At 41.1% G+C, this 25474-nt stretch overlaps 1 protein-coding gene across 2 annotated transcripts in view; it reads left to right on the top strand.

The window, feature by feature from the left end:
* Positions 1 to 25474, top strand: part of NUDCD1 (NudC domain containing 1) — a 68092-nt gene that overhangs the window by 26427 nt on the left and 16191 nt on the right. Inside the window, exons 3-7 of one of the 2 annotated variants that reach the window (XM_058668549.1) lie at positions 7235 to 7420; positions 10391 to 10571; positions 14145 to 14327; positions 17300 to 17504; positions 19986 to 20130. In XM_058668549.1, coding sequence (XP_058524532.1) covers positions 7235 to 7420; positions 10391 to 10571; positions 14145 to 14327; positions 17300 to 17504; positions 19986 to 20130 — 900 coding nt within the window. Of the gene's footprint in view, positions 1 to 7234; positions 7421 to 10390; positions 10572 to 14144; positions 14328 to 17296; positions 17505 to 19985; positions 20131 to 25474 lie in introns of both variants that reach the window. The other variant, XM_058668548.1, reaches the window with a different exon arrangement.

The following is a 25474-nucleotide window of genomic DNA, read 5'->3' on the forward strand; positions in this document are numbered from 1 at the left end:
TTCTGTTAAAAGGTCAGATGTCAACTGTCATTGTCTAATAGCACTGGCAAATGGCATCTTTAATTTTCTTTGACCATTTTCTTTTCAACCAAAGAAGCTTTAAAATATATATGTTTTGAAAGGCAGAGTTATGCAGAGTGGGAGAGACAGAAATCTTCTGTCTGCTGATTCATTCCCCACATGTTTATAATGGCCAGGGCTGGGCCAGGCTGTTGCCAGGGGCCAGGGGGCTCATTAGCGTCTCCCATGCGGAGGCAGGGCCCAAGCACTTGCACTGTCTTCTGCTTTCTCAGGAGCATCAGCAGGGAGTTGGAAGAGAAGTATGTAGCAGGCAGCACTGGAACCAGTGTGCACCTGTGATGCCGGTGCTGTATGTGGAAACTGTTCACCACAGTGCCGGCCCAGAGTCGCTCTTTCTGTAAGTATATGTGTATTAGAAAATGTTGTGTTAGTTCAGAGCTTCTCTGTTTGTAGCTCAGAGGGTCCTAAACAGTTCAGATTTTTTTTCATACTATAATGCACTTTAGTATTAATACTTGTTTGCTGTTTACTTATAGTGTCGTTTACATACAGCATTATGGGTTTCATCATCTGTTTTACATTTGATTGACCCAGGATTGTTCATCTAAAACACTATGTAATAGCCTGAAGGAAAACTGAATATGGTAGTTGCAGTCAAGGGGTGGTGTGTGTGTGTGTATTTTAAGCAGTATCCTAGAAATTGAAACCTGAAGTGTCATTTGTTTAGAAAATATTGGGGAGTGGATCTAAAGGGATTGTGGACTTATAGAAGGTATACAAACGAAAAAAATTGGATGTGTTTATCCCACTCACCCTCCCCCCTTCTCTCTAATCAGTGGCCCTCATGGGCATGCAACCTTGTCAGCTATGTAAACAACATCAAAAATAAAATTTAAAATAAACATGAGGTGGCATAACACTTGTGCAGTGTAACCAGTCAGTAATTGTTTTATCCTATTAAGATGGGCCTGGAACAGTAGCCTAGTGGCTAAAGTCCTCACCTTGATGCCTGGAATTCCATATGGGCTCCAGTTCTAATCGTGGCAGCCCCACTTTCCCATCCAGCTTCTTGCTTGCAGCCTGGGAAAGCAGTTGAGAATGGCCCAAAGCCTTGGGACCCTGCACCCGTGTGGGAGACCTGCAGGAATCCTGGCTCCTGGTGCAGCCCCAGCTGTTGTGGCCGCTTGGGGAGTGAGTGAATCAGCAGGTGGAAGATTTCCTCTCTGTCTCTTCCGCTGTCTGTATGACTGCCTTTTTTATAAAAGTAAATAAATCTTCTTAAAAATTTTATTAAGCTATTTTAGAAACAGAAATAGAATGAAAGGTGAATGAGGGAGCCCAGTTCCTTCTGTTTGCAAGTTCAGTCCCCAGACGCTCACAGTGGCCTCCAGTCACTGGAACCTCAGTCTGTTTCCCGTGTGCAAAGCAGGGACCCAGTCACTGTGCTCTGCCACCGCTGAGGATCTGCATTCCCTGCCAGCTGGTGTTGGGGTAGACCAGCTGTGAACCCAGGCCCTGCGGGGTGGGGAATGGGCATCTTGAACAGTATTTGACCAGTAGCCATACCTGTCCTGATCAGTGGAATTATAAGCTGTGTCCTGCAAATCAATTATGAAATGCTATCCTGGGGATTTTCAGTGTCTTTATAGTTACATTAGCCTGCCTGACTGCTTGCTTGCTTCCCTTTTTCTTTCCTTCCTTAGAGGGAAAAGGAAACATCTAAACACAAGACCTTACCAATACCAATTACGTAAGGCATTGCTCTGAGAACATTAAATATAGCTATATAGAAAGTTCTCCAGAAATAATTCAGTGCTGTGTTACAGAAGAAAATATTCATTACTTATAATCTAGTTCAAATGGTACCATTTGAGAAGTAAATTTCAGGGGCTGGTGTTGTAGTACGGTGGGCCCGTGTCTTAATTTCACATTTGAATTTTTGAGTATCTTAGTCGTTATACTTCATCACTGTATTTGATAGACTTCTGGCAACTCAGCCATGTTAACCACGTGTTTAAAAGAAAGTAGCTTTGGGCCTGGCGGCATGGCCTAGCAGCTAAAGTCCTCGCCTTGAAAGCCCCGGGATCCCATATGGGCGCCGGTTCTAATTCCGGCAGCTCTGCTTCCCATCCAGCTCCCTGCTTGTGGCCTGGGAAAGCAGTCGAGGACGGCCCAAAGCTTTGGGACCCTGCACCCGCGTGGGAGACCCGGAAGAGGTTCCAGGTTCCCGGCTTTGGATTGGCGTGCATCGGCCCATTGCGGCTGACTTGGGGAGTGAATCATCGGATGGAAGATCTTCCTCTCTGTCTCTTCTCCTCTGTGTATATCTGGCTGTAATAAAATGAGTAAATCTTTTTTTTTTTAAAAAAAAGAAAGTAGCTTCTACGAGTGGAGAGCCTTTTCTCTGTACAGAATCATCTACTTAAAAATTAGTATGCTGCGGGTTTACTAAATTTTGGGTTCCACCTGTGGTTGCCTTGGTAGGGCCAGAGCAGATGGGTTTTTGGGCCGTATATGGCCGGCCCCCTGATCTGATGTTCCCCACCCCTGGCTTAAACTGTTTTAGGTGAAATGAATAATGATTTAATAGGTTTGCCACTGCATTCTTCCCAATTACTGTTGACTAGAAGAGATTCAGTGAGGAACAGGTATACAGAAAACCACTCACAGCTTACTTTGAGACAACATTCTTTGAAGGAAAAATGCTATTTTATCTTGCTATCTTAAATTATGTATATCATATAAGTTGGTCATTTAAAAAAACATGTTTTTTTAAGCATTAAGAGGAAAAGCTTCTTTTACTCCCAAACTTCCCTGCCACTGTTTACACTGCAGTCTTATTTTCCTTTTCAGTGGTAAGCGTTAGGAGGAGCAGTGGATAGACGTGTGTGTTTGTCTGTTATACTCTGAACTTTCATATGCCGATGTCTGTTTACCACACATGAGTTCATACTGTGCATGTTTTGCATTTTTTTTGTTTGCTTCAATTTTTTTTATGTCTGTATTTAAAAATCCTCTCCTGCATATTTAATCAATTTGCTATTCCCTAAGGTGGATGTTATATAATTAACCATTTCCCTGTCCAAACTGTCTAGAGCAAGACATGAGGTCCACTACGGTGTTGAACAAGTTTGGTTTATTCCTTTTTTTGCCGCAATTGAGGATACATGACATAGGGAAACCCCAAGGAGGTTGACAAATGGACTGATACTAAAGGGTTAGGCCTGTATTAGGTGATTTGGGTAGAGGAGTTGAAGACAGTGAGGTTTTACTCTACATTGGACACTGTCAGGAAATTGGATAATTCTGTCATGCGTATCTTCATCTTTGAAAGGATGAAGAGACTAGACTGAAGCTTTATCTGTCATTAATAAAGAAGCTGTGATCATGTTGGTGATGTAGGTTACACTCTGTGTGTGTGTGTTTCCCCCTTAGGTTTTACTTATTTGACAAGGCCACAGAGAATGAGGGAAAGACAGAAGAGATTTTTCTATCCAATGCTTCACTACCCAGATTGCCTTTAAAAACCAGGGCCGAGCCAGGAAAAGCCAGGGCCCAAAGCTTTTTCTGATTCTCTTGCTTGGGTGACAAAATCCCAAGTCCTCAGCCATCCTCTGTTGCTTTTCTCAGGCCATTAGCAGGGAACTGGATCTGAAGCAAAACTTTTTGGGTGTAGACCTGTGCTAATGTGATGTTGGCATTGAAGGTAGTGAACGGCTTTATGTGCTACACCACAATACCAACCCTCTAGTGGCATGTTTTTAGGTCCACAGGGTTCCTGTTTTGTAGGTGTCATTATGGAATGACAGTGGGTATTCCTTGTTACATGAAAATCAAGACCATGAAGATGGGACCTGGCCAATTCTGTGGTGTTAAGGTCTGCTTCTGTCTACTGTGCTGATAAACAGCCGGGATGTTCTTTTTGTTTTATCCTGTTGTATTTGCTTGTTATTTAATTGCAAAAGAGAAAGAGTGAGCATCTAAGACGGCAAGTTAGCTTTCATCCACCTGGCTCATTCTCCAAGTACCTTAAATTGCCAGGACTGAGCCAGGTCTTGCTCGGGCTGGATTTGAAAGCCAGGTGTCATTTGCGAGAAGCAGCAGGTTAGAGATTTGAGCCATCGGTGCTGTCCCCATGGTGAGCATAGGCAGGAAGCTGGAGCTGGGAATAGAACCCAAGTGCTGGGATAGGAGATGCAAGTGTCTTAGTTGCTACATTAAAACTTGCTTCTGTTTAAGAGTTCTCTGTTTTGGCAAATAAATAAATAAATTTTTCCTGTTAAAATGAACATTCTTTTTAAAATATTGTTTTAATGATTTTATCATGCCTTGATACAGTTCTGCAGACTATGGAATTTCCTTTGTACCCTCCTCAATCCCCTAATGCCCCACTAATGCCCCCCCGTGTCATTACAATAGTACAGTCATTCATTATCGATCACACATCCATCATTCTGCTATTTAAGTGTATCCTGACAGTGTAGGCAGGAACATGGGCAAAGAGTCCAGCAACCTAGTGTCAAGATGTGCTCAGCAGTCTCTTTGGGACTGTATCTTTGATTTGAAAGTAGATGCAAACTGCACTGTATCTTCACATCTGGGTGTGATAGTCTGTACTACAGTTACTATACATCTCTGTAAATGAAAAGCAATAAAATGAACATTGTTATCACACAGACCCTTGTGTACATGTGCAAATTCCTATAAGCGAGATTATATGAAAGATTACATGAAACTAGACTTATAATCATCCGCAAGAGGCCTATATGTATTTCTACTATAACTCCTTAGCTAGAAATAGTTAACAGTCTAACAATTTTCTTTGGGAAGGCAGATTTACAGACAAAGATGCAGAAAGAAAGATCTTCTGTCTGCTGGGTCACTCCCCAGTTGACCACAATGGCCAGACCCAAGCCGATCTGAAGCGAGGGTGCAGGGTGCAGGGTCCCAAGGCTTTGGGCTGTTCTTGAGTGCTTTCCCAGACCACAAGAAGGGAGCTGGATGGGAAGTAGAGCAGCTGGGACATGAACTGGCACTCATATGGGATCCTGGTGCATGCAAGGCAAGGATTTAGTCACTAGGCTGCCATGTTGGACCCTAAGAATTTTCATTTATTATTATTTTTTTCTGTTGAATGTTAGAAAAGATCTCTCATCCAGGGGTTTACTTCCTAAGTGCATTTTATAGCTGGGACTGGGCCAGTTCAAAGCCAGGGAACAGAAATTTAGTTCAGTCTCCCACGTGTGTGGCAGGGATAGAAGTACTTGAGCTATCACGTGCTGCTCCCAGGGAGAACAGTAGCTAAGCACGAGCATTGGGAACAGAGCTGGGACCTGAAGCCAGGAGCTCCAGTGAATGTGGTTAGCTCACACAGTAAACCAAACACATTTGGTCCTCTGGGTGAGGTGCTTTTTTGTACGTATTTATTTTTTCTCTGCTTGTAAGGCAGCAGATAAGGAGGGAGGGAAGGAAGATGGAATGGGATGGGGGAGGGAGGGATAGAGGGGGAGACAGACAGAGAGAGGAAGCAAGTAAGATCTTGCATGCCCTGGTTTATTCCCCCCTGTGATCTGTCGTGGTCTCACATGCTCACATGTGGGTCGCAGGGTTGGAGCACTGGCGCCATCTGCTGCCCGCAAGGATGCATGAACAGGCAGCTGGGTTCGAAACAGAAGCGCTTGGCATTCACAGGACACACAGTATGGGACGCAGTGTCCCAAGCAGTTGCTAACCTGCCGGCCATGCCACAATGTTTCTACTTTTACTGAATGTTAAAGGCTCTTTATATTTTATAGAAGTTTGTGACAAACCTTTTTCTCCATGTCTGTTCCATGTCTTTGCTTATGCTTAGCAAGGTTTTTAGCAGCCTGAGATTATAGCAGTAGAGTATTGAAAACATTCTATTGATGCAACCCTCCTTAGATATAAAAGGGCATACTCACAATGTTCAATATGTGTTAACATTTTTAAAAGCCGAAATTGTTTGTTGATAAACTGTAATATTTTCATACCAAGGCTGATATGTCTGTATTTAGAATATGATGCCATATTTCCAGTTAGTTAAAAGTATTGAGTATTGGGCTAATGCAGTGGGTCAACTGGTGGTCCTTAGTCTGCAAGTGCTTGTATCCCAGACTGGTGCTGGTTCGTGTTCTGGCTGTTCTGCTTCCCAAAGCCTTCAGCCCTGCATCCATGTGGGAGACCTACCATGGGCTTAGGAGCTCCTAGCTGCAAAATGGCTCAACTCCAGTTGCTGAAGCCATTTGGTTAGTGAACCAGTGTAGGGAAGATCTTTCTCTGTTTCTCCTTTCTGTAAATTTGCTTTTCCAATGAAAGTAAATAAGTATTTTTTTTAAATAAGGAAGATCTTCTGTCTGATGATTCACCTCCCAAGTGCGTGCAATGGCCGGAACTGCGTCAATCTGAAGCCAGGAGCCCAGAGCCTCTTCCGGGTCTCCCATGCAGGTGTGGTGTCCCAAGGCTCTGCGCTGCCCTAAACTGCTTTCCCAGGCCACAAGCAGGGAGCTGGCTAGGAAGCAGGGCCTCTGGGACACGAACTGGTGACCATATGGGATCCCAGTGTATGCAAGGCGAGGACTTCAGCCACCAGGCTACTGCACCAGACCCATATATCTTTTTTTTTTTAAAGTACTGATTATTTAGCTCTAAAATTGAGAGGGAAAACAAAATTTGTGCAGTGTATGCTATTTGTTGCTGTGAAACAACTTCAACACTTAATGACTAAAGAAGTATGAACCATTTATCTTACGCAAAAGTCTGTCAAAATCAGGAAGTGGTTCATATGTGTGTTTTGGCCAAGGTTTTTAACAAGTTGTAGGTACGGTGACGACCACCCATTGTTTGAAGACTCCATGAGGAGTGAAAGAAACATTTCCAAAATGCTGTTCTCAAGGTGATGGTTGTTGGTGAGAGACCTGAATTCCCTCTTGTGGTTCAGTCCCTCGGCAACTAGTCTCCCTCCCAGTGTCTGTGCCAAGGTCGAAGCTGCAAGGTGAAGGCCGGGTCCTGTACGCCACATCCGGTCTGCTGTGTTTTATTTCTTAGCGGTGGGTTGCTAGTACAGCTCATGCTCAGCAGGAATTATGCTGTAACTCCCGAAGAAGAGAAAAACTGTTACGATGCAAATACGTACATTGTGTTTGTATTCATCAGAGAAGGGGCTGGGGTTCATTTGTAATGTTTGATTTCATAGGACACAGCCTTAGGAAAACCCCGGGAAGTGTTTCGGCTTCCTACAGACTTGACAACGTATGACGCTCGTCTTTGCGCGTCGCTGTACTTCACATCTCCAACTTGGGTAACGTTGTCCGATGGAACTGGGAGATTGTATGTCATCGCAACAGGTGAACGTGGCAATAATGCTTCTGAAAAATGGGAGGTGAGTTTTTTCAGACATGCCAAGTTCAGAAACTAGACACAAACTAGGCTTTCTCTTAAAATAATGTGTTGTCAAGGGCAGTTTACATGAGATCTTTTGTTTTTTTTCATATATTCAAACGGTGTTTTGTCTGTCCTTGATCACCAGGTGTGCCATCTGTGCATGATGCGTAACCTGTCCCTGTTCTAATCTGTGGCCAATGCAGTTGCTTAGAACTGCATTCATTTTTCAAAAACCATTTGTTTACTGCTTTATGTGAGTAAATGCAGATGACCAAAAACCAAACTTTGGGAATTTTTTTTTCTCTACCCACTTGTTAGAATTGCTTTTATGTTTCTATTTGGTCAGACGCTTAATTTACAAGGTTTTCTCTTCTCACAAAAGCATGTTATAGTTAAAGCATGTTTTGAACCAGTATCTAAGATGACATTTTTTGTTTCATTTTTTTTAATGGAACATTTGAATTTTAGGGATAGATTACAATATTAATAGTAATAAATAAGGAGTTGATTTCTCTAAAACCACAATTTTTGAAGTGGAAAAAAAATGATGCTAGAGTCTGTCATCAAGGGTTGTTTCATTGCCCCCTAATAATGAGTATATCATAATATTAATGCTGTTTAAACTTCAGCAGGTAGCATGTAGCTTGGATAAAGATATATAAACTCAGTGTATTTACATATTACAAAGTGTATCCACTGGACCAGCAGATGCCTTCAAAGACTGAGCTTAAAAATAACACTACACATTTTGCTATAAGAGGATCAGCAGGAATTTTTTGTTTTTTTTGTTTTTTCTTTCCACTATTTATGTCTCTTTGGCATATATTAGGCTTTCAATAATATGTTAAGCAGTTAAAAATTTAAATCTGACTCATGCCTTTTTGGTGTGTATTATAATGATATACCCTTCTGACATGTTTCAGCTAATAGTCTTGATTGGGTTCTGTGGGAAGTGAAAGAAGAGTGGGCATTGGTAGGAAGGACATCCTGAAATACCACTTTAGGAAACAATGTAAGAGGGTTTTGGGACTAAGGAGTTTCTTTTTTGCATCTGGAGCTGAAGCTGGAAGTGACTCAGTAGTGTGGTGGAGGGCAGGGAGGTTGCGATGTGCTGCCTGTCCCTTAATTGGGGCGCTGTGTGCGGCAGTTTTGCAGGGGGGATGCTAGGTTTTTTTCAGAAGACTGGAAACTTTGTGAAGTCCTAACATCTATTCTTATACCCACATCCTCTCAGTCCTTGGAAAAAGGACTCTTAGTCACATGGAAAAGAAAAAAAAAAAAAGAAGAAGAAATAGTATTTTGATGTCTACCAAAACTTACCATATTCCTTTCTTGGTGGTGTCTCCACTGGCTGCCAAATAAAAGCAAAACCCAGTCAATCAACCAACCTAAAATTTGTTTCCCTGTCAGCTCTGAGCATTTGAAGGCTTTTTTGTTTTTGTTTATTGTGCTATGGAATTCTTAAAATTGGATCCAAGATGTCTGCTGTTTGACCAGTTTTGGCAGAGTTACTCAGACACTCAGACACAGGGAAAGCATTGCTATTAAAGCACATTTTTTCAAATAAGTCATTTGTGTGGGGTCTTCAGATAATAGAAAAAGTCTATGTCTCATATAATATTTCCCTCAATACAAATCTAATAGCCTTTTAGGTCATGAGTCTGTGATGTCAACAAGAACCAAAAAGGATTTTGTGTCTTTATATAATATATAGATTTGCTTTTTAAGAAATGTCAGCATTGCCAGGAAGTTTGATTTTAACTGGCATTGCCAGTGTGGGGTGGTGACCCACATATTGGCTTAAACTGCTATGCCAAAAAATGAGCCCCAGGCTTACATTTTATAGGCAACTTACTGTATTATCTTTTTTTTTTTTAATATACCTTTATTCTTATTTTGGGGAAAGAAACATAATGCTTTGTCTCCCAAAGCCATTTAATCTTCTTACCTTTGGAAACTTGCAGAAAATAAGCAAAGCGAAATGGTAGCAGGAAAACATACCCACATATACACAATCTCTAGACATCAGGAGGAAGCCCTCTCACACGGCGCGGGGAGATGTGAGGAGGGAGCACGAGCAGCACGAGCCGCCTTCTCATGTAGCACACTTTCTTTGCCTTGAACTTCATGTCTAGGAGACCTCTTGGAGTTCCTTTACACTTCCTGTGCTTCTGTCTTTAAGCCAAGAGTACTGATTAGTTTTCTCTGTTACACAGATGAGCTTTTTTACATTTTATCTTGGCCAATAGGCCAAGGAGGAATACACACCAATTAACTTTTTTTTTTTTTTAAGATTTATTTTATTTTTATTACAAAGTCAGATATACTGAGAGGAGGAGAGATAGAGAGGAAGTGGAGTTGCTGGGATCAGAACCAGCGGCCATATGGGATCAAGGCGAGGACCTTAGCCACCAGGCCACGCTGCCGAGCCCACACAAATTAACTTTTTATTTTTTTAAAGATTTATTTTTTTTAATTGGAAAGGCAGATATACAGAGAGGAGAGCCAGAGATCGTCTGTCTGTTGATTCACTCTGTGAGCAGCCACAATGACTGAGGCTGAGCCAATCCGAAGCCAGAAGACAGGAGCTTCTTCCGGGTCTCTCACGTCAGTGCAGGGTCCCAAAGTTTTGGGCCATCCTCAACTACATTCCCAGGCCACAGGCAGGGAGCTGGATGGGAAGAGGGACCACCGGGATTAGAACTGGTGCTCATATGAGATCTTGGCACACGTGTTCAAGGGGAGGACTTTAGCTGCTAGGCCACAGCGCCGGGCCCACAAATGAACTTTTTAAAGGGTTCTTTCTTCAACATTATTTCGAATTCCAGCCTGTGTTTAAAAGCATTTTGAAGCTTTTTTTCTCTAGTTCCGTGTAATAGGTAGCATTCAAAACTTTGTCATGGTGGCAGAATTTGGTGTATTTGCTCTGTTTTTATGTGCTATGCACATGATTGTAATTTTTTTCTAGATTGTGTTTAATGAAGAGCTTGGGAACCCTTTTATCATAATTCACAGTATCTCATTGCAAAAAGTGGAAGAACATTCAATAGCTACCCTGCTTCTTCGAATAGAGAAAGAGGACTTGGATATGAAAGGAAGTGGTTTCTATGTTTGTTTGGAGTGGGTGACTATCAGTAAGAAAAATAAAGGTAAGAAGAGAACAGAATTCTAGCTCCCCTCCGCCCCCCGGTTTCCTGCACTGCCATTGCTCTCTGCATCTAGTGGATTCTGAGATGCACACCTACCTCTTAAATGCTGTTAGCTTTTTCGTGGTCATTGTGTTAGGATTCTAGTGCCTACTACCCCTGGTGCAATGAGCATTTAGATAATTTCTTTTCTGCTATGGGTTATAAAAAATGATAGCTATGCATTTTCATAATCAGTTATGCCTTCTGCATAAAAGGAGAAATTGAACAAATAAGTTTTGACCATTTTAATGTGCCTTTTAAATGAAAACAATGTATGCATTATCTTATGATGGAAAACTTTTTAAGCAGATGAAAATTAATGATAAGTGATAGTGTAATTTAAATGTAGTGAGTAGAAATGCCTCTATGGATGGGAATGGCTTGGAGTGTTGCCTGCTACCCTCAGGAAAATGTACTTCTCTCAAGCCTGCTGGGCTTCGTGTGTGGAAAGGCCCTGCACCTTGGTCTCCAGGGCTGTCAGGCCTCTAAGTTGACATTAAAAATCATTTTCTCATGTATTGGCTTGAATTTCCTTCATACTGTTAAGTTTCTCTTTGCATTTGCTTGGTTCTCGTTGCCTTCCCAGGTGTGTTGTTTGCTGTGGTTGAGAGGGGAGCTGGCCTCCTGGGCGCCGGTGCTCTTTCCAGTTGGCAGTAGCTTCCTCATTTATGAGTGGGTTAATTTGACAAATTATTATTCATTTCTATTCAAATATATTTCTTTACCTTTGTGAGGTTATAATCTGATAAAGTCAATTAGTATTTGTATTTTTAAGGGGACTTTTCCTTTTATTATAAAGTCAAAACCAGCAAATATCCATGTTCCAATATTATGATATGATAGTTTATAAGTAAGCTGAATAAACCTAGATTTATTTTCAGAATATTTAATGTAATTTATTTGTTCTTATTCCCAGGGTGTAGTTTCATCTCTGGAAGAACACAGTAACTTAAGACTTTAGATTAACTATTGGAAATTTTTCTGTAAAGAACCAGATGATATCATACGTTCAGATCTATGTCACAGCTACTCAACTATGCCACCTTGGTGCAAAAAGAGCCATAGGTAATATATAAAGGAATGAGTACAGCTGTGTTTTATTAATACTTTATTTTTGGACATTGAAATCTGAATTTTTAGTTTCCAAATACATATAATCATTTAAAAAGAAAGCTGATACTTAACTGTTAGATCATATAAAAATAGTTGTAGATTCAGACTCCATGACTAACTAGTTTTCAGAATCCTACTCTAGATGATAGACACTTTTAGGAGAAATTGTCATGCGTGTTTCTGCTGCCCTTCTCCAGGACTCTTGGTCCTGTCACATTAGCTCACCCCACAGTAACTCATTAGCTATCCTTGGAAAACTTGCTGCCTGCCTCCCTTGGACAGAGACATTTAGACTTGCATTCCTTTTTTCTTTTAAATGTATGTTTATTTGCAAGGTAGAGTTCCAGGACCAGTTCCATCCCCAAATGGCTGAAACAGCTGGGGTGGGTAGGAAGAAAGGCAGGTGCCCAGAACTGCACGGGTCCCACACACGGCGGGGGTCCCACACACGGCGGGAGTCTCAAGGACGTGGGCCTTCTGCTCAGGTGCATCAGCAGGATTCCTTTTTTATTCTTAGATTACAGTTATAAAAGCACTAATTTTCTTTATGGTTCCCTTGATTGTTTCCTGTTAAATGTTTTATTCCTTTCCCTCCTCAGCTATTACTAGTGTAATTGTATTCTCTTTTAGGTTTTATTTTTTCTAAAGATATATTTGTTTGGAAGGCAGATTTTATGGAGAGAGAAGCGGAGACAGGCCTTCCATCTGCTGATTCACTCCAGTCGGCAGCAATGGTGTAATGAAGCCGGGAGCTTCGTCCGGGTCTCTCATGTGGGTGCAGGGGCCTAAGGACTTGGCCCCTGTGCTGCTGCTTTGCCACGATCTAAGTAGGGAGCTGGATGGGAAGTGGACCAGCTGGGACACCAACTGGCACCTATGTGGTATGCTGACACCACAGGCTAAAGATTAGCGTGCTGTGCCACTGAGCTGATGCCTCCCCTCTTTTTTTTTTTTTTTTTAGTTTTTATATTAACAACAGAAGTTTTTCTAAACTGTTGAGTGGAATATTTTATAAGTTATTTTTTGTGGTCAAGTAGGGTTGAAATTGTGGATATCCAAGGTATTTAGTCAGTGATTAAAATTTAAAAAAATTTTCAGTCAAAAAGTTTTAATGTAGTAGTTAACATTTACTTGATCACGGATTCTACCGTTTGAGGCTTTCCTGTTGTTTCCTGTCTCACACTTTGAGAAAAGGCATTGCATAAAAATGCAGTGACTACAGTTGGGTCTTCAAAGGCAGCTCGGATGACTTGCCCTATACATAAACACGTGGAAGTGTAGTTTTTAGTACATTCAGGGAATCACAAGGTGATTTTAGAAGAGAGAAAGATCTTCCATCCTCTGCCTTATTCCCCAAATGGCTGCAACAGCCAGAGTTGAGGTGATCCACAAAAGGAAGCCTGAAGCTTGTTTCTGGTCTACCATGTGGATGCAAGTTTCCAGGAACGTGGGCCATTCTCTGCTGCTTTCCCAAAGCTTGTCCTTAAATATGTATGAACTGCATGTATGTAGGTGAGGACTTAGGGTAAAAACAATGACAGATGTTTTAGAAAATAGTCTTGTTTAAAACATGATATAACATTAGGGTTTTTAATATCCCTATTTGAAGCTTATAGATACAATCCGCCTTAATAGAGTGGCAGTGCTACTGTACAAACTCAGCTGCAGTGTTTTGAGTACTTTTTAAAGCAGGCAAGGAAGCAAAAAAGAAAAAAAAAAAGCTGTATTCATAGAATAAATTTAGTTAATATACCAAAAGCTTTTTTAGATTGTGTCTTCACAGCAAGTGCTATTATTTGATTGTAGCATTCATCTTCAAGTGTGTCAGAAAAATCGTTTGTACTCTGTATTTCCTTTTCAGTAAATTCCTTATTAGTAGTTAGAACAGGCAGAAGAATAGTACACTTCATACTTTTCCCTTGTTTGCACTCTGTGGTGCTTTTCAGAAGTTGCCTGTGCTATGCCTGCAAAGCCTGAGAAAGCAGGCAGGCTTCGATCAGGGAGCAGGTACATCCTTCAGAGACTCAGCCGCAGCTCAGTCGCTCTGCAGCTCTGCTGTCTGGGATAAGTTTCTGGAAGATGGGCATATTTTATGTGTGTATCATTCGTGGTGTTAACCGCTAGCTGACTGGGGTTATTGAGCAGTTGAAATGAGGCTAGTGTAACTAAGAAATTGAATTTAAAAATTTACCTAATTTTAGTTAAAGAGCTACTTGTGACATATGGCTACCATGTTGAAGATCAGTCTAGAACAAAGTTCATCAGACCCACACCTGGTATTTTAAAATAGGGACTTACAGAGAATTAAGTTGTGTATTTTTATTTTTACAGTACACTTAAAATATATAATAAAATTAATATTCAGATATTTTCAAAAATTTTATCATGCTTTTGGTAATGCTTTAAACTACTTTTTTGTAGATTCTCAAAAATATGAAATTATTAAGCGTGATGTTCTCCATGGAAAGTCAGTGCCACATTATGCAGCTATTGAGCCCGATGGAAATGGCCTCATGATTGTCTCCTACAAATCCTTCCAGTTCGTTCAGAGTGGGCAAAATCTTGATGAAAATATGCATGAGGACATGCCACAGGAAATCAAAGGTATTTCTACTTTTTGATATTTCTAGAGCTCTTTTGTGTTTATGTACATTTTTTTTTTTTTACAATTTTTGTCTTTCCAATCAAGTTGTAGTTTCTGATAGGACTATGTAGATATATATATTCTAAAATTTTTCTTTAGTATTTCCTAAACAATTATCAGTGAAATACACTACCTAGGTGTGTGAGCTGATTTAACAATTGTGTATTTACCAAAACTTTATATATTTTAAAAATTTATTTTTATTGGAAAGGTAAATTTATAGAGAGAAGGAGAGACAGAAAGATATTCCATCTACTGGTTTACTCCCTAAGTGGCTGCAATGGCCAGAGCTGAGCCGATCTGGAGCCAGGAGCTTTTTCCGGACCTCCTAGAAAGATGTTGGGTCCCAAGGATTTGGGCCGTCCTCCACAGCTTTCCCAGGTCACAAGCAGAGAGCTGGATGGGAAGTGGAACAGCCAGGAATGATTTGAAGTGATGCCCATATGGGATCCCAGTGCATGCAAGGTGAGGATTTAGCCACTGAGCCATTGTACTGGGCCCCCAAAATATTTTTTTTAGAAAGTCTGTATATTAGTGTGCTTGATCAGATGTTTAATATTTTCAGGAATAAAATGCTTTTATTTGCAGCATAGTAAATGCAGCTAGAGGACTGTATGTTCAAGGGTCATAAATGAGGCACAGAAACATGAATACCATGCATGTACTCCCTCATGTAAGCTAAAATAACTGGGTCTGAACGTAAAACCGTCATTTGTTGAGGGAGGGAGGCTGGCAGGGTCCAAGGGAATAGAGATTGTTGGAAAGTCAGTACCAAAGCACATCTAGGATGGAGGGGAAGTTTCCTTTGTGAGCCAGAGTGAACTCTGTGGCTCCGAGAGGGAAAAGCATGTATTGCTTGGCTTTGAGCAGTACACTTTGTCAGCATGTGCTGAAGTGCATGTTATGTAAATATGCACACTTCTGATTGCTTGAAAAATTTTTAAACTTTTTTTTTAAAGATTTATTGTTGTAAAGTCAGAGTGAGGAGAGACAGAGCAAGATCTTCCACTAGCTGGCTTATTTCCCGAATGGTTGCAACAGCTGGAACTGAGTTGATTTGGAGCTGAGCTGGTCCGGAGCCAGGAGTTGGAGTTTCTTCCAGCTCTCCCATGCAGGTGCAGGGTCCCCAGGCTTGGAACCACCCTCCAGTGCTTTTCCAGGTCATTAGCTGGGAACTTAATGGGAAGTAGAGCAGGCAGAACATGAACCTGTACCCATATGGGATGTGGGTACTTAGAAGGGGAGGATTAGCCAGTTAAGCCATTATCAAGCATCCCCTCTCCCCGCCCCCCACACACTTATTAACATTTTAAGAATTTTTTTTTTTCCAAAAAAGTCAGAAATCAGGAATGAGCTCTGTTGGGTGCCTGTGTTTGAGAGAACGCTGTGGTTGTATTGAAGGCATTAATCTTTTAAAATACACTCAAGTAATGTATAAGTTCTTGCCTTTCATGCTAAACTGGAAAAGTGCTCTCTGAGGGCAAAAATCACTTAGTTTTCTCAGTGTTGAATGGATGAAGGTAATGTTTTAGAGTGAAAATTAGCAAGGTCTTTCAGAAGAAATTTGTGTTTGTATCAAAGAATATACGTTTTCAAAATACTTAAGAAAATTCCCCTCTGAATGTTACAATGCTGTTAGCCAGGGAACAGCATAATGTACTTAACAGATTTTTATAGTATTTAATAACTATACAGAATATTCTTCAATTTATCCTTTGTGTTAAATAATTATTTAAAATGAATTCTTTGTAACTTTGAGGAATTGAATACTGCTTTCTCTGTGTGTGTGTCCCCGTAAAGGTGCTTCATGGTCTTTTATCTTGCCGTTAGATAACCTTGGTTTCCTGATATGTCATGTGATTTTTTAATTTTGTTGTTGTTGTTAAATTGCCACTAAGATCCATTTTCAAACAAACCCCAAATTCTGTCATAATTTAGTGTGAATCTCTAATAATGCTAAGACCAATTGCCTGGGAATAAATGCAGGAATGCTCTAATCTTTGGAGTCATCCTGCTGAGCTAGCTAAGACCGTGTGATTCTAATACAGATGGTCTTGTGAGTGAGTGAGACATTGCTGTTGCTGTCTGTCCGGGTGTCGCTTTGCCCGTGGACATCTCATACCTGGAATCCCTGTATGTTACGGTGTCTGTGGTTCCCTTTGATATAAACCTCCAAATCCCCTGGTTTTTAAAATACTATTCTTTCTTCGCCCACACAGCCCTCATTTAATTTCTTATGGATGACAGGGACCCTCCCACTGGAGCCATCTCCTGTTGCCTCTCACTGGCTTCATTGGCAGGCAAAAATCAAACCTGATCTCTCCAGTATGGAACATAGTTGTCCTAACTGGTTTCTCAGTTGCTAGGCTACTTGCCATTTGCTGCTAAGTATCAAGAGAACAATCTCTGAATGCATAGAAGGGCTTTTAAAGCAATTGTCAGTTACGAAAATTATTTAGGTGCTTTGTATACTTTATGTGGTGAGGGAATTCAAATGTTCTGTCTTCATGAAGTGCTTCACTGACTTTTGTGGGAGGCATATTTTGTATTCTGAAACAGTTACCCACTGTGTATGTGTGTGTGTATGTATGTTTGTGTGTGCGCGCGCTTGTGACTGTGTGAAAGAGAGAAGGGAAGAGGGAGGCAGGCATATATGGAGGCAGAGAGAGATATGCAAATAAAGGATTATAATCATTAGTATTTTTATGTGCACTTATCTCCTGGAACATTAGGTAAGCATAGAGAAAGAAAATGTCAAAAACAGTTGTACAACTTTTAGAGTCAAAATTCCCCCAAAAGTTGTATGTATGTTTGTCTATAATTTCTTTTTTATGAGCCAATCACTGGAAGTTGTGCTAACGTTGTTTTCTTTCAGGCAAGTATGTTGTGGTTTCTAAATCTGAATTACACAATAATTTTTCTTTCCAAGTAGAACCTCTCTATCACTGGCAACAAACTGAAGATGATTTGACAGTGACAATACAGCTTCCAGAAGGCAATACGAAGGATGACATTCAAATACAGTTTTTGCCTGAAAACATCAGCATTGTGCTGAGAGATCAACTGTTTCTGGAAGGAAAGCTGTATTCATCAATCGATCATGAAAGCAGTACATGGATAATTAAGGAAAATAATAGGTATTTTAATAGTTTTTGTGTTTAGGATTACATTTATGATTTTACTATTTTTATTTCTACCCTTTCCATGGTGATTTCCTCAGAGGTGATCACGATAGTTTGGTCTGTGTTGCTTATTATTTTTATAAAAATAGATTAGAAAATGGAGATGTAAAAGAACATGATTGTAGTTAAGATGAACAATACCTCGTATAGCTATGCATGCAGTGTATCGATTAGCTAGCTCTGGAAATAGTAACAATAGTGAGTATTTGCAGTAGGTAAAATTATTTTTTAATTGGTATTCCTGGAATTTTTAAATACAAATTTTTAAATTTTAAAATACTTGCTTTATACTTTGTTTTCATTCTGCAAATACATGGAAGTTACATGCACTGAGAAGTCTCCTGACTCAGGCCTGGGAAAGCAGTGGAGGATGGCCCAAACCTTGGGACCCTATACCTCTTAGGGAGACCAGGAACAGCCTGGCTTCTGGTTTTGGGTTGGCTCAACTCTGGCTGTTGCGACCATTTGGGTAGTGAACCAGAGGATGGAAGATCTTTCTGTGTAACTTCTCTGTAAATCCGACTTTATAATAAAATCATCTTTTAAAAAAATGCAGTAATTCATGATGTGATAATAGCCTTGAAAAAGAATATCTGGTACATTTCCATGTCCTGTTTGATAAGGATGATAATTGTTATTATTGCATTCTTACTGTTGTCTGCTTGCAGTTAGATTCCAGGCCATGAATTTGCATAGCACACACATATACACCAAAGATGGCTTGTGTTTTGCTGAGGAGTAGCTAAAGCAACCTGCTTTTCTCTCTTATTGTACAAGTTGCTCCCAAACATTTTACCTGGATTTCTTTTCCAGTTCCAGAGGAAAGGAGGCGAGCTTCCTCATCCTCGCATGTCTATAACCTTCCCTGACTCAGCCCCTTTCTCTTCCTTTCCCTTCCCGTCCCTGATGCATCAGCAATCCAAGTTACCTGACCTCTTCTGTGCATTTAGAGTATGTGTAATGGCCTGAAAGTACAGAATTAGAGTTTAAGATAATGCCTTTTTCTTAAAAAATGATTATTTATTTGAAAGGCACAGTTAAAGGGAGAGAAAACAGGAGGGATACACACACAGAAACACACTTGCTATCTGCTGATTACTCCCTGAGAGGCCAGGACTGGGCCCAGGCCAAAGCCAGGAAGCTCCCTCCAGGTCTCACATGAATAACAAGGCTCCAAGCACTGGGATCATCTTCTGTTGCTTTCCCAGGTATATTAGCAGGGAGCTGGATTGGAAGTGGAGCAGCTGGGACTAGAACTTGGCATTCATGTGGGATGCTGGCTTTGTAGAGAGCAGATTACCTTGTGTGAGACAACACCAGCCGGAAGTCTGTATTTTTAAAAATAACATTTGCATTGGTCAAATCTGATTGACCTTTTTTTTTGAAAAAGATTTATATATTTTTATTTAAAAGAGATTTTTACTGAGTGAGAGAGACAGAGCAGTCTTCCATCTGCTGGCTCGCTCCCCAAATGGCCATAATTGAGCTGATTTGAAACTGGGAGCTAGGAGCTTCTTCCAGGTCTCCCACATCGGTGAGGGGCCCAAGATGTTGGGCCATCCTCTGCTGCTTTCCAAGTCCATAAACAGATTGGAAGTGGGGCAGCCAGGACACAAATTGGCACCCAGTATGGGATTCTAGCACTGGCAGGCAGAAGATTGGCTTGTTATACTGCCTTACTATCCCCACAATCTGCTTGACCTTCATATTAGTAACTATGTGTTGTGCTATTAATTTGTGAAAATAAAGTGAAATGCTAATTCCACACACAGGGAGATACTCTTTGGTTACAGGTGTTTTTCAGTTTGTTAGATACCTACTCTATTCCTGTCCACTCCCGTCTGCATACCCATCTCATTGTGCTTGCTCTTTGCACTTTCGTTGCTTAAATGCCACAAAACACAGTTTACACCTGCACTAGAAACAAATCGTTTTCATTGTTGGTCCCATTCTTTCCAAATTTGAAGTGGTATATCCAGTAGTATTTCTTAACATTTGTTTGAAAGCCACATTATGGAAGAAGGTACAGAAAGACCCTCCATCTGCTGGTTCACTCCCATAATGGCTGCAACACTGGGATTGGGCCAAGCCTAAACCAGGAGCTTCTTCGCATTGGGCCATCTTTTGCTGCTTTTTTGTGCATTAGCAGGGAGCTGGATTGGAAAAGGGGCAGCCAGGCCGTGAACTGGTGCCAGTGTGGGATGCTGCTGTTTGCAGGCTGCATCTTAACCAGTTGTGCCACAGTGCTGCCTCCTCCAGTGCTGCTGTTATTTGTTCATAAAATCCAAATGAGTTGGCCATAGATTATGCACTTGGTTTTCTGTTACAAAGCTAAAAGGAACAGGATAGTAGTTTCTTATAGAAGATTCTTCTGTTTGCTACTGCTTTTATGATTTGTGTAGTTGCCTAATAGATCATTACTCTTTAAACCTATAGCTTGGAGATTTCTTTGATTAAGAAGAATGCAGGACTGACATGGCCTGAGCTGGTGGTCGGTGATGAACGAGGGGAACTGATCAGAGACTCGGCCCAATGTGCGGCAATAGCTGAACGCTTGATGCATCTGACGTCGGAAGAACTGGTAAGCAGTTGCAGGATTTCTGTGACTTTCCAGTGACCCAAAAGAATGTTAGCAAAGGGTTATGCTGTGCTTTTCAGTATTTTGCTTTTCCTAATTTAACAGGCATCAAATGAGGTACTATTGATTTGATGGATGTGTGGCATGACTTAGTTCTAATACTAATTTCTTCCATGAATACATGTGTGTGAGCATGTCATGTAGAAGGTGTGCATGTGTGTGTGCCTGCATATATGTTATGCTTTAGGAGAATCAGATGAACAGTGCTGGTAGAGATGAAAGTTCTAATTTTATCGTTTGTTTGCTAATTTTAACTTGTAATTACTGAAAGTTTCTTGAAGATCTTAGAATGCTTCAAAAGTGTGTGTGTATAGATGTATATAATTTGTGCCATATTTATTATTGAGACTAATTCATTATAATGATTACAATGACAACACAATATTCACTCAGCTATGAGGCTGAAAATGTCCCACTCTAATTACTTGTAAGATTATGTAAGAATTTGAACAAATAACAATATTGCACCAGAATTTCAGTGATAGGTTCACTTACCAACATCAACATGTGTAAAATATGTGACTTATTGCCGTCTTTAATTATAGTGATGAAAAACGCTGTGCAGAATCCTTCATCCTGTAGAATAAGTTACATCCCTTTGTAGAAAAGGACAGAGTATTGGAAGTGAGTATTTGTCAAGGAAATATGACCAAAATAGAGTAACTGAGTTTCATGTTTTCCTGGAATAATTAGTTCCAGAAGTCACTAGAGTTCATATTTAAGGCTATAAAATGTTAGTTTTGTAGCCTTGTTATACAGCAAACTGCAGGCTGTGTTACACTAAGTTGATTCTTTACTTTTTAGAGTTTTTTGTTTTGATATTTATTACAAAGATGAAGGAGGGGTTAATGGACCCATGTGGTCCTCTGATTCCGGTTAGGATGGAGATGGTGAGGGGGAAGGTAGATGAGATGAATGTTTCCTGTTTCGTCGTCCACAATGGCTGGGTGGAGAGGGGGGAGAAAGTATGTCACTCCTTGCTGTCACCCTCCATCAGTGTCTGGGATACACACAGTTCCCACGGTATTACTTGCGTGATCTTGATTGTTCTGAGAGGTGGTTGATTTTGTTAAACTAGAGGTGCAGTTGTCTTTCTAAGGCCTAGTGGCTGTCCTTTTCCACCTCAGTGTGCCCATCCCTAGCCTTGCTTAGAGTGTTGTTCAAAGTGTCCTTGTTTCCATATTTTGATGAGGTACTTAAAGTCTTCTGTTGGCTTAGATGAGCTGGCTTTTTTGTCTTTCGTGTTCATCTGTGTGTGCTCTCCATTCTTGGCACGGGTGTCAGCAGCTGATTGGCTCTGTCCTATGAAGTGTGCTACAGGATTGGACCACATGTCTGTGATTTTCTATATGGTCACAGATTAAGCTCAGCAATCTGCTTGGGTAGCCCCCTAAGAAACCTCACCTCGGAGGTTCAGACCTTGTGTGTCAACTGGTGCGGAATCAGGCTCCTTTCTCCCTCTGCACCAGCCAACACATGTATTAGTGGGTACAGTTGCTTGATCATTGCCACATCCAGCTTTGGTTCTTATGTGGACTGGAGGATGCTATAGGCTAATGGCAGAATCCCAAAGAACCCCAAGAAGCTGGACCCTAGTCCAGATTTTCATGTGTGCCAGCAGGTACTGTCTTAGCTGACCCAGCCACTCCCACCCTCTCCCAGCCCTGCTTCTTGCATGCACCAGTGAGTGCTAGGGCCTAGGCTGACCTGGTTGCCACCAGCCCCAGTTCTCATGTGCACCATTGGGTGCTCTAACCTAGTAGGGTGACCCCTACCACCCAATTCTTGCATATATCAGTAGGTGTTACAGCCTAGCCCAACCTAATCCATCCCTAGCCTCAGCTCTTCCATGCACCAGAGGGTGCTGTAGCCAGTGTTGTCCACCAGCCCCGATTCTTACACATTTCTGCAGGTGTTATGGTTCAGCCTAGTGTGGCCTGTCCCCAACCCCAGCACTCAGTGGTGGGTTTAGTGAATATTTATTGTGACAGCCTCTTGGGATATAATGTCAGTGATCAAAATAATTATAGTTAGTTTTTGCTAACTACATTTTTTAAAATTTCATTTTTATTTGAAAAGCAATTTACAAGAGAGGAGGAGGAATAGGGTGTCTTCCATCTGTTGATTTTCTCCCCAACAAGTCACAATGACCTGAACTGGTTTGGTCTGAAGCCGGGAGCCTGGGCTTCTTCCGGGTTGCCTGTGTGGGTGCACGGGCTCAAGAACCCGAACAATCTTCACTGCTTTTCCAGGCATGTTAGCAGGAAGCTGCATTGGAAGTAAAGCTGCAAGCAGAGGCTTAATCTACTATGCAAGGTACCAGCCCCTGCTAACTATATTTTAAATTAGGTAGTTTCAAAGCAATATTGTTATTTATGAAAGGTTGTTTATGATTGAATACCTATTATATATTTAAAAGGATAAGCACAGAATGTAGTCAGCTGTGACTGAAGTCAGTTTTGTGTTTTTCAAGTCTTTGTACTTTATTCTCAGCAGTGGTTTTCCTTCCCTGAAAGCTTTTAGGATTTTCTCCTTATTACTCTTCTCAGCAGTTCCATTTTAACTGAGTTGCTGTGATTTTTTTTCTAATGTTATCCTGGGAATTCTTTTCTTAGATCTATATCGTTATTGTTTTCATCAAATTTGACAAAGTTGTGGCCACTATTTGTTCACAGTTCTTTTCTCCCTGTCCTCCTACAGCTGCCCACATGGTTGACTACTTGATATCGTTATGTAGGTTCTGGGTTCTTATTTTTTAGTTCATTATTGACAGTTTCTATTACATTAGGTTTTCACAGTCCTCATGGAAAATATGTATATTGAAAAAATGACACATGAATTTTAAAATTTACTTACATTAAAATAAACTCACACTACCTTTTTTTAATAACATGTCTGAATGGGGTTTAGTCTGAAACAGTAACAAGGCTACGATATCAGTTTGAAAAGGGCCCTTAGCAGAGAAACATAAATTCTGGCAAATTTGACGCAGCAGCAGATATCAAACTTATGACAAAACTTGGGAAGCAGAATTATGAAAGTATGGATGTTTTATGAAATTTTTTTGTGAACCTGTTCTAAAGAAGTCAGCGTCTTACCAGTGTGAGAAGGGCTGAGACGGGCTGAAATCATCAGCAGACGTCCACATCAGTCTGTGTGGAAGCACTAACCTCGCTCGTGCCCTGGGTGCCACATCAGTCTGTGTGGAAACACTAACCTCGCTCGGCCCTGGGTGCCACATCAGTCTGTGTGGAAACACTAACCTCGCTCGGCCCTGGGTGCCACATCAGTCTGTGTGGAAACACTAACCTCGCTCGTGCCCTGGGTGAAGCCCAGTGATAACACAGACAGTTGGTTCAGCACCACAGACATCTTAATTGATTCAGTTTGTGCAATTATGGCTCAAAAACTAAAAGTTAATCAAACTTTCTACTTGATAGATAGCACTTGGTACCCAGATCAGCTACAGGCAAGAGTAGAGTTTTCAATGGGGATTTTAACAAAATGGAATTAAGGTCCTGATAGATTTCTTCAAAATCTCAAATCAGATCCTGAGGACAGAGCACTGTGAAAGCAGCTGTTCCAAGTGGGGGAAGCAGTACAGTGAGAGCAGAAGCAGGGAAGGCAGCCCGAGGCTTAGGGCAGCAGTCTGCGGAGCTCAGGTCACGTGGTCAACCTGCTGGAGGGTCCAAAAAATGGTCACATGGCTTATTTTGAAGAAGTTAGCCAAGGCTTCAGTAGAAAAATGCCAAGACCAGCTCTGCCACAGCAGGGCTTCTGCGTATCCCTCTCATCAAACACGGATAGTTTCATAGGAATTTGACTTGATATCACTGGAAATCCCTGTTACAGCCCTTATTTGTTTTTTTTTTTTTACTTTGATCTTTTAATTTTTTGTTTGTTTGTTTGTTTTTAAGATGGGCTTACTTGAAAGGTAGAGTTAGAAAGCGGAGAATCTTTCATCCTTTGGTTCACTCTCCCCAAATGGCTACCTGAGCTGGGGCCAGGCCAGGCTGAAGCCAGGAATTTTATCAGGTTTTCCATGTGCATGCAAGGACATTAGCAGGGAGCTGGATCATCAATGAAATTGGCATGACTTGAACTGGCACTCATATGAGCTTCCTGTGCCACAGACAGCAATTTAACTTGCTGTGCCACAACACTGGCTCAGATTCTTAATTTAAAAAATTTTTTTGGAGCCTGGCACAATGACTTAGTGGCTAAATCCTTGCCTTGCACATGCCAAGATCTCATGGATGCCAGTTCATGTTCTGGCTGCTCTGCTTCCCAGCCAGCTCCCTGCATGTGGCCTAAAAAAGTAGTGAGATGTTTAACTGTAATTAACTATGTAAAGATTGTCAACAACAATACAATACAATAGATTAAAAAAAAAAAAAAGTAGTGAGATGGTCCAAAGCTTTGGGACATTGCACCTGTGTGGGAGACCAGGAAGAAGCTCCTGGCTGTTGGTTTCAGATCGGCTCTGGCTGTTGGAACCACTTGGGAAGAGAGTCAGACGGGGGAAGATCTTTCTGTCTCACCTCTCTGTACATCTGACCTTCCAATAAGAGTAAATAAATCTTAAAAAAAAAAAAGTTTAGGACCCGATGCGGTGGCCTAGCAGCTAACGTCTGTCTTGTATGCGCCTGGATCCCGTATGGTTGCCAGTTCTAATCCCAGCAGCCCCACTTTCCCATCCAGCTCCCTGCTTGTGGCCTGGGAAAGCAGTCGAGGACAGCCCAAAGCGTTGGGATCTTGCATCCATGTGAGAGACCTGGAGGAGGTTCCTGGCTCTTGGCTTCCTATCGGTGCAGCACCGGCCATTGGGGTCACTTGGGGAGTGCATCATTGGACGGAAGATCTTCCTCTCTGTCTCTCCTCCTCTCTGTATATCTGACTTTGCAGTAAAAATAAATAAATCTTAAAAAAAAAAGTTTTGAGGGCTCTGGCTTTTCTTTAGTTAATAGTGTAATAAAAACTGTCCTGTCACTGTTAAATTCTCAGATCCCTTACTTCTTGATGGAAGGAATAAATGCCCAGTATCATTGCTTTCAGAAGTATCTTGAATTTACTGAAATTTATATTGGGAAAGTTTGTTGTTTATTTTTTATTCAGTTTTTCTATGACCATTTAATTTCCCCTCGTATGTTTTAAGTTTAATTAGTCTTCTATCATGGTTACTGTCAATCCCATCTGTTTTCTATTTCAGGCATTTTCATATCTAGAAGTTCAATTTGGTTCTGTTTTTTTTTGCATTTCTCATCTGTTTCTTAGCATGTTCAGTTTT

The sequence above is a fragment of the Ochotona princeps genome, chromosome 9 (genome assembly GCF_030435755.1).
Source record: "Ochotona princeps isolate mOchPri1 chromosome 9, mOchPri1.hap1, whole genome shotgun sequence".
Taxonomy (NCBI): Eukaryota; Metazoa; Chordata; class Mammalia; order Lagomorpha; family Ochotonidae; genus Ochotona; species Ochotona princeps.